This window comes from Emydura macquarii, unplaced genomic scaffold (genome assembly GCF_026122565.2).
Source record: "Emydura macquarii macquarii isolate MOO-44397 ecotype Brisbane River unplaced genomic scaffold, CSIRO-AGI_Emac_v2 contig_1253, whole genome shotgun sequence".
Lineage (NCBI taxonomy): Eukaryota > Metazoa > Chordata > Testudines > Chelidae > Emydura > Emydura macquarii.
Window position 1 is genome coordinate 40181351 of NW_027131390.1, and position 9733 is coordinate 40191083.

The 9733-nt window shown below is 55.1% G+C and overlaps 1 protein-coding gene across 1 annotated transcript; it reads left to right on the top strand.

Annotated features, from left to right (window-relative positions):
* Positions 1 to 7099: 7099 nt before the first annotated feature.
* Positions 7100 to 8407, top strand: LOC137154248 (uncharacterized protein F54H12.2-like). Its single transcript, XM_067549935.1, has 2 exons — positions 7100 to 7584; positions 7780 to 8407. The coding sequence occupies exons 1-2, from the start codon at positions 7100 to 7102 to the stop codon at positions 8405 to 8407; spliced, it is 1113 nt and encodes a 370-aa protein (XP_067406036.1).
* The last annotated feature ends 1326 nt before the right edge of the window (positions 8408 to 9733 follow it).

The following is a 9733-nucleotide window of genomic DNA, read 5'->3' on the forward strand; positions in this document are numbered from 1 at the left end:
GCGTGGCTGGAGGGTGGCTTGTGCTCGGCTGGAGCTGGGCTGGGCTGTGGTTGGGCTGGAGCTGGGCTGGAGCTGTGGCTGGAGCCGAACTTGGCTGTGGCTGTGCTGGGTCTGGGCTGGGTCTGGGGTGCTCTGGAGCGTTTCTGGAGCTGGGATGGGCAGGAGCGTGGCTGGATCGGGGCTGGGGCTGGACTGGGCTGGAGCATTTCTGGAGCGAGTCTGGTCTGTTGCTGGGCTAGAGCCTGGCTGGAGCTGTGCTCGTCAAGAACGGGGATGTGGCTGGGCCTGGAGCTGGGCTGGGTTGGACGGTGGCAGGAACGGGGCTGGGGCTGGGATGGAGCTGGTCTTAGGCTGGGCTGGAGTGTGGCTAGATCGGGGCTGGGGCTGGGCTGAGCTGCGCTCTAGCAGGGCTGGGCTGGATCGGGTTTGGATCGGGCTGGGCTGCGCTGGAGCGTGGCTAGAGCGGGGCTGGGGCTGGGCTGGCGCTTGGCTGTGGCAGGGATGGGCTGGATCGGGGCTGGAGCAGGGTCTGGGCTTGGCTGGAGCGTGGCTAGAGCGGGGCTGGGGCTGCGCTGGAGCTGGTCTAGAGTGGGTCTGAGGCTGGGCTGGCGCAGGGCTGGGCCTGGGCTGGGCCTGGGCTGGGGCTGGGCTGGGCTAGAGCGTGGCTCGAACGGGGCTGTGGTTGGGCTGGGCTGGAGCCTTGCTGGAGCTGTGCTTGGCTGGAGCGGGGCTGGGGCAGGGCTGGGCTAGAGCGGGGCTGGAGCGGGGCTGGGCTGTGGCTGGACTGGAGCCTGGCTGGTGCTGTGCTGGGCTGGAGTGGGGCAGGGGCTGGGCTGGCGCTTGTCTGTGACAGGGATGGGCTGGATCGGAGCTGGAGCGGGGCTGGTGCTGGGATGGAGCGGGGCTGGTCTGTGGCTGGGATGGAGCGGGGCTGGAGCTGTCCTGGGCTGGAGCTGGGATAGGCTGGGGCTGGGCTGTAGCTTGGCTGGGCTGGAGCTCGCTGGAGGTGGGATGGAGTTGGGCTGGGCTGGAGAGTGGCTGGAGTGGGGCTGGGGCTGGGCTGGATGTGGGCTTGGGCTGGGCCGGAGCTGGAGCTGGAAGTGGAGCTGCGCTGAGGCAGGGCTGGGCTGTAGCGCGGCTGGAGCGTGGCTGGGGTTGGGCTGGAGTTAGGCTGGAGCTGGGCTGAGCTGAGGCTGGGCTGGGCTGGCTCTGGGATAGGCTGGGGCTGGGCTGGAGCTGGGCTGGAGCTGGCTGGAGCTGGGCTGGAGCTGGGCTGGGCTGTGGTTGGGCTGGAGCTGGGCTGGGCTGTCACGTGGCTGGAGCGGGTCTGGGCTGTGGCTGTGCTGGAGCCTGACTGGAGCTGTGCCGGGCTGGAGTCGGGCTGGAGCTGGGCTGAGCTGGAGGGGGGAAGGGGCTGGGCTGGAGCATGGCTGGAGCTGAGCTGGGGCTGGGCTGGGCTGGAGCGTGGCTGGAGCAGGGCTGGGCTGTGGTTGGGCTGGAAGTGGACTGGGTCTGGGCTGGAGCTGGGCTGGGCTGGGGCTTGGCTGGAGCTAGGTTGGGTTGGGCTGGGCTGGAGCTGGGCTTGGGCTGGGGCTGGGCTGGGGCTGGACTGTAGCTGGGCTGGGCTGGAGCTAGCTGGTGTTGGGCTGGAGCTGGGCTAGAGCTGGGCTGGGCTGTGGTTGGGCTGGAGCTGGGATGGGCTGGTGCTGGGATGTGGCTAGTCTGGGCTGGAGCTAGGCTGGGGCTGGGCTGGACTAGACCGTGAGGGGCGCGGGCCTGTGGCTGGGCTGGAGAGGGGCTGGGCTGGAGCTGGGCTGGAGCTGGGCTGAGCTGGAGCTGGGCTTGGCTGGGCTGGAGCTGGCCTGGGGCTGGAGATGGGCTGGGGCTGGGAATGGGCTGTAGCTGGTCAGAGCTGGAGCTTGCTGGAGGTGGGCTGGAGGTGGGCTGGAGGTGGGCTGGGCTGTGGTTGGGCTGGAAGTGGGCTGGAGTTGGGCTGGAGCTGGGCTGCGCTGGGGCTGGGCTGGAGCTAGGTTGGGCTGGGCTGGGCTGGAGGTGGGTTGGGTCTGGGCTGGAGCTGGGCTGGAGCGAGGCTGGGCTGTTCCTGTGCTGGAGCTGGGCTGGAGCGGAGCTTGTCTGTGGCTGGGCTGGGTCTGGGCTGGGCTGGAGCGTGGCTGGAGCTGCGCTGGGCTGGAGCGGGGCTGAGACTGGGCTGGAGCTGGGCTGGAGATGGGTCTGGCATGGGCTGGGGCTGGGATGGAGTTGGGCTGGGCTGTGCTGGAGCTGGGCTTGGCTGTTGCTGGGCTGGGCTTGACTGGGGCTGGGCTGTCTCTGGGCTGGGCTGGAGCTTGCTGCAGTTTGGATGGAGCTGGGCTAGGGCTGTGGTTGGGCTGGAGCTGGGCTTGGCTGGGGCTGGGCTGGGGATCGGCAAGGGCTGGGATCGGGCTGGGCTGGGCTGGAGCTGGGATGGGGCTGGGCTGGGCTGTAGCTTGGCTGGGCTGGAGGTAGCTGGAGTTGGGTTGGAGTTGGGATGGAGCTGGGCTGGGGCTGGGCTGGAGTGAGGCTGTGCTGTACATACTCTGTAGCTGGGCTGGAGCGGAGCATGGTTTTGGCTGGGCTAGACCGTGGCTCGAGCGGGGCTGTGGCCGGGCTGGGCTGGAACGTGGCTGAAGCGGGGCTGGGCTGTGGCTGGGCTGGAGCGCGGCTGGAGCTGGGCTGAGCTGGAGCAGGGCAGGGGCTGTGCTGGAGCCGTGCTGGGGCTGGGCTGTGGCTGAAGCAGGGCTGGGGCTGGGCTGGAGCTGGGCTGGGGCTGGGGCTGGGCTTGGGAGGAGAAAGGCTAGAGTGGGGCTGGAGCCTTGCTGGGGCTGGAGCGTGGCTGGAGCGGGCCTGGGCTGTGGCTGGGCTGGGCTGGACTGTGGCTGAAGCAGGGGTGGGGCTGGGCTGGAGTGGGGCTGGGCTATACCTGGGCTGGAGATGGGCTGGGGCTGTGGTGTGCTAGATCGTGGCTTTGGAAGTTTTGGGGCCTTTAAAGCGTCTCTTTTTCGAGACAGCGTGGTTCACAGCTCGTGGAAAAAAACGCCGAGAGGGGAACATGGACGCCTTCACCACCCCAGTGAGGCCTTCGAAAATTGTTTTGGCTCCTCAGTTCTTGGCCCCCAGGCTTAGAAACCGCCACCTTAGCGACAGTTCCGAGGAGGAGAGCCCTGTGGCCCAGCCTTTGTTCGACACGCCGGAGATGCCCGACGAGCCTGACGGCCTCACGCTGTCCGTGCCCCTGGAGGAAGGCCGGTTGCGGGAGGAGGCCGAAGTAAGAAACGAGCCGCAGGTAAAGGACTGAGCAGGGCTGGTGGGGGGGGTTAGTAGCTGAGCCGGGTACTGTAAATCTAAAAAGCGAAAGCCAAGCCGTAGAGACTTACAGCTATTTCTTTTTTTGAAAAATCTCTCGACAGGTCGACGATGCCTTTTTACAGACCTTTGAGAAGCTACACATCGATAGTCCTGAGGGAGTAAATCAACCATGAGTCAGCTGTTTTTGCACATGTGTGTTACACCAATCTGAGAGGGAAGCAGCTGTAAAAAGGAGGTGTGTTAAACCAGGCTGTTAATAAAGATTGTCAGCATAACTGTGTCTTTTCATACTTGTGTTATGCACGACAACCATGTCAACGCAGGCGGCTCTTTTAAAGGAAATATATTACACCCCTGGGGAAATTGGGAGCTTCGGAGGGGTGAACTCTCTTTTTCAAGCGGCCAAAAAGCATAGTAAAACTTTGAGCAGAGGTGCGGTAAAAGCCTGGCTTTCAGACCAGGATGCGTACGCTTTACACAAACCAGCCCGAATACGTTTTAAAAGAAACAAGATGGTCGTTTCCGACGTGGACGCGAATGGCAGGCAGATTTGGTGGATATGCAAAGGTTTGCCAAACACAATAGCGGTTTTAAGTACATCTTAACAGTGATAGACATTTTATCCAAATACGCATGGGCCTTAGGCCTCAAAAAGAAGACTGTTGGCGAAGTGGCCGAGGCCTTTAAAGCTATTTTTAGCCAAGGACGTGTGCCTCAGAAATTACAAACCGATCAGGGAAAAGAATTTTAAACAAACCTTTAAGCGGTTTGTTAAAGCGGCACGGCGTTTGCCATTTTGTTACTAATAATGAAGTCAAAGCTGGGGTTGTGGAGCGATTTAACAGAACTTTAAAATCTAGGATGTGGAGATATTTTACCTCCCACAACACCTTTCGCTACATCGAAGCGATACCCGAGTTTATAAACCGGAGCTTTCACAGAACCATACGTGCCAGACCCATCGACGTGAACCCCTCAAATTCTCTGAAAGTGTGGAAAACGGTATACGGAGACGGTTTAGAAGTAAAACTGGTTGTTGCCCTTTTTAGAAAGGGTGATCACGTGAGACTATCTAAAACCAAAGGTGCTTTTGAAAAAGGTTATGAACAAACGTTTGCGTGAAATATTCATAGTGACTTTACCTGTGTATCGATTAAAAAATGCCAGGCATTGGATCCCTGAAGAATTACAAAAAGTGAACCCCAAACGGGACAGGGTTTACAGGATTGAAAAAGTTCTAGCAGAGAAAGGAAAAGGGAGAAAAAAGCAGCTGTTGGTGAAATGGTTGGGGTGGCCCGCGAAGTTTAACAGCTGGGTGGAAGCTTCTCAACTCTGCGCCGTTTAGACGCCTGTAAAAGAGTGGGAGGGGGAAAAGAAAATGAGCGATGGAGGCTTTTACATTACTTTACCTAGCAACGCCAGCTCTGGGGTTTTTTCCCCAAAACACCAACTCGAACTTTACTGTACAACTAATTAAATCCTTGGATCTCCCGGGGGCCTGGGAGGTCGGGTTAGTGGAAATACAGTACCCACACAGCTGGAACAACATCAGCGATGCCACGCTTTTCGAAATCACCTATGGAGATAAAAAATGGAATTTCGTCCTACGACAAGGTTATTACTCGTCCCTGCCCGAATTACTGGAACATATGAACAGCACTGTGGCTAGTCAACCAGGGGCACCCGAGATGGTGCTGAACTATGACCCCGTGCGTAGAAAAGTTAGACTTAAGGCCGCTGATGAAGCTTATATGTTTTCCACGGTCAGAGAGTTGGCTAATATTCTTGGTTTGCACCCCAAGAGCCGTTTTAATAAAATCCTTTTCTCGGCAGACATCACAGGGGGTTTTAACTCTTTATATTTGTACACGGACATTGTGGAACATCAGTTTGTGGGGGACTTTTCTGTTCCACTGTTACGCTGCGTGCCCGTCGGTGACAAACTCGTTGTTTGTTCCTCGATCACCTACGATAAACCACACTACGTTCCTGTCAGTAAACACCACATCGACACCATCACCATTGAAATAAAGACAGACCTGTCATGCGGGCTGGCTTGAGTGGGGGGGCATTTAGAATATTGGGTGACATCAGTATGGCAAAATCATAATAATCCATGTGGGATATGCCATGTCAGGTACTGTTAGGAAGCTTGTAATGTGCTAAGTAAGATAATAATACTTGTGTTCATGTGTGATATGTGAAATGGAAGTTATAAATGTATTGGAGATATCTGTATTTCAAATTGTGCTGCCTGGGCAACACCCCAGATAGGAAGGCTGCAGAACAATGGCCTGCTTAATGGCCCATCAAGGCATTCCCAGGTGCAAGGGGCCCTGAGGGAGAGGCCAGCATCACCACTGAGTCACCAGAACCTGCTGACGAGACTCTGGACTCCATTGCAGGCAGCCTACCTGATGAAGCATCAGGACTGTCCCATGTGACTATGGACCCCAGGCACACCAGAGGAGGCACCAGGATTGGCCCATGTGACTATGGACTCCATTTTGGGTCTTGTGACTGCCCACAGGCCGCATTGCTGGAGGAGGGGGTTTATAAGATCAAGCCAGAGAAACCATTTTGTCTTTGCTCCTGTCCAGTCTGCAGACATACACCTATCTCTGGAACAATTCATCTTGAAACTGAACCGAAGGACTCAGACCCATCCAGGTACTGGATGTGAACCAGAGAGAACTACACAAGCCTGCAACTCCACATTTCTTCCAGAAACCTGAAGTATATGGACTTTTAATCATTTGTATATCTGTGATTCACTTGAACCCTTCAACATTTCTCTCATGGTTTATTTCTTTCTTTGTACAATAAACCTTTAGTTTAGATACTAAAGGATTGGCTGCCAGCGTGGTATTTTAGGTAAGATCCAAGTTTGTATTGATCTGGTGCTGTGGCTGACCCTTTGGGGTCAGAGGGAACCTTTTTAGTAAAGAGCAGAGATTTCTAGTAACTGGTCTCTTTACTGGACCTGGTGCTGATTTGGGAGCCTGGAGCTGAAATGCAGTGAAGGGGGCTGTGGGCATTTGTGGACTGGCTTCTTGATATCCAGTGAGGGGTAATGAGAAGCAGTTCGTGGCTGGTTGGGAAGCCGGGCTTCCGTGTCACCCACCAGTGTGAGGAGAATCCGCTCTCCTTTTGCAGCCTGCCCTGACCTTGGCGTTATCAGGTGGCTACCCTGGACACGGGTCGTATCACAAGACCAGAACAAATACGTCTCATTTCACTCTGGTAAGGTGATCGTCAAACTGCACCTGCGTCCCCGGAGAGAGCGAGGCTTCTAAAAAACAAAACATTATGGTAATCCTAAAAAATTATGGCGACCCGGTCGTCTACAGCAACTATTACAAGCCCAGGCTGGATACGCCCTTCCCGGTTATCACGGGTCCCCCGTGATGTACGGTGCAGGAGTGGGTGGAATATTCCGTAGCCTCTTCAGAAAAGCCGTACCGCTTTTGAGGAGGGGGCTAGAGATCATTAAACCCCACATCAAAACCGCCGCTAAAAACATAGCTAGAGACGTGGTAGGCAACGTCACCCGGGCTGTTCTGGAGAAGGTGGGGAACCCTCCCGAGCAGGAGGGGTCAGGATTGTTGTACATTAAAAGGAGAAAGAGGAGCGCTTCACACCAACGACGCACGGGACCACCGAAGCCCTTTAAAAGAAAGGCCGTGACGCATGGGGGCCGTCATAAGCGAAAGAGACGCCCAGCTCCTGGTAAAAAAGACATATCTTAATCACCATGGCTTTCGTTCACTGTGGGTCTGATGAATGTGCCAAATCCGAACTAGACTTGTTCCAAATAGCCCCCACCCAGACCAGCATCGAGAAAAGCATCTACATCGAGGTGCCACCGCTATCGGCCATTACGGAGGCACCCCCCCTCGACTTCTTTATAGCTGGGAACGGCATAGATTATATGGATTTAAACAACACGCTTCTGTACCTCTGTTGCAAGATCGTAAAAGGAGATGGAACCGCCCTCGCCCGGGACGCCGCTGTGGGGCTGGTGAATTATACCGTGGCGTCTATTTTCAGCCAGCTGGATGTCACGCTGGGAGACCGCCTCATAAGTCAAAGCAACAACTGTTACCCTTACAGGGCCTTTATAGAAGCCGTGCTCAATTACAGCGACGACACTCTCGCCACGCAATTTTCCGCCGGCCTGTTTTTCAAAGATACCCCCGGACAACATGAAGACGTGGCACGGGACGGCGAGAATCTAGGGTTTGTCAAGAGGTCAAATTTGACAGCCCAGAGCAGGACGATAGAGCTGTTGGGCCATCTGCACAGCGACCTGTTTTTTTCAAGGAAAACTTTTGTTGAATGGCGTGGACGTGAAAATTAAACTGACACGCTGTAAAGATGCCTTTTGCTTGATGGGGGATGCGGCTGAAGGCTATAAGCTGCGCATCGTCTCAGCGTCCTTTTTGTGAAGAAAGTACGGGTGGCCCCAGGCGTCCGTTTGGGGCACGCTGAGGCCCTGCTTACCGCTAATGCTAAATACCCTGTGGACCGTGTGGGAATGAAAGTGTTTAGCATCCCCGCAGGCAGCAGGGTCAGTAACCAGGAGAACCTGTTTTTGGGACAGCTGCCCAAAACGCTTGTTCTGGGGTTTGTGGATAACGACGCCTTCAGTGGTAATTATGCTAAAAACCCCTTTCACTTTAAACATTACGATATTAATTTCGTGGCATTGTACGTGGATGGTGAACAGATACCCACTAAGCCCTTGCAACCGGACTTTGAGGCCGGGCGCTGCGTGAGGGAGTACATGAATCTGGTACAGACGGCCGGTAAACACATGAAAGATCGCGCCCCGCTCATCGACCGTGTGGAATTTGCACAGGGTTACACGCTGTTTGCCTTTGACCTGTCTCCCGACCAGGAGTGCGCCGACCACTATTCCCTGATTAAAACCGGGAACCTGAGAGCAGAAATACGCTTTGCGAAGGCTTTGACGGCCACCGTCAATATGATCGTGTATGGGGCTTTTGACAACGTCATAGAGATAAATCAGAGAAGAAACGTTCTGTTTGACTACATGTGAACATGGACACCGTGCAGCTCTTGCGTGTCTTATCAGCGGACCCTGACACGAAAGAGGGTTTCTTAGATGTGTTCCCTAGCGATTGGCTCCCCGGCGGCAGGCTGTCTCGGAGACCCCTGGGTTTGGTGGTCAACACGCATCCGCACAACCAACCGGGTGAACACTGGCTCGCCTTGTACCTGGCGGAGGGCGACCGCGGAGAGTTTTTTGACTCATACGGACACCCCCCGGACAGCGTGTTGTTTCCTAGAAGCATCATGAAATTTTTAAACAAAAATGCCGCCAACATCGCGTTTCACACTAGACAATTACAAGACCCCCGCTCCGTCGCCTGTGGCTACCACTGCGTGTTTTTTTTACACCACCGTAGCAAGGGTTTACCTTTTGACCAGATTTTAAAATTATATTCTAACGACGTAGTGCAAAACGACCGGATCGTGGTGAATTTTGTAAGAAATCTAAAAAGTAAATACTTGGGCAAGCCCAGGCATGCCCAAAACATGTTTCAACATGCCCAGACATGTGTATCTTGTAATGACTTTTATAGTCGTGTTTCTTAATAAAGCGCCCCTAGCGAGGGGTTTTTAAAAAACAAAATGGCGCTGAATACTTTAAAAGGAAACACTTGCTACGGTGGTGTAAAAAAAACACGCAGTGGTAGCCACAGGCGACGGAGCGGGGGGTCTTGTAATTGTCTAGTGTGAAACGCGATGTTGGCGGCACTTTTGTTTAAAAATTTCATGATGCTTCTAGGAAACACGCTGTCCAGGGGGGTGTCCGTATGAGTCAAAAAACTCTCCGCGGTCGCCCTCCGCCAGGTACAAGGCGAGCCAGTGTTCACCCAGTTGGTTGTGCGGATGCGTGTTGACCACCAAACCCAGGGGTCTCCGAGACAGCCTGCCGCCGGGGAGCCAATCGCTAGGGAACACATCTAAGAGACCCTCTTTCGTGTCAGGGTCCGCTGATAAGACACGCAAGAGCTGCACGGTGTCCATGTTCACATGTAGTCAAACAGAACTTTTCTTCTCTGATTTATCTCTATGACGTTGTCAAAAGCCCCATACACGATCATATTGACGGTGGCCGTCAAAGCCTTCGCAAAAAATGAGCCCAATGGAGTGACACCAGCACAAATCAGATGTGAGATCAGAACCAGGACCCTGCATTTCTGGGCCTCCCCCGATGGTCATTCACAGCCACACAATTCACAGCCACATACTCTGCCCTGGCATAAAGATCTGCAGGGTAGGACAATGGCTCCTAAGGCCTGGCTCAAAAACATCCTGATACAAAGCCAAAATGCATTTTTGTGAAAATTCACTGTCC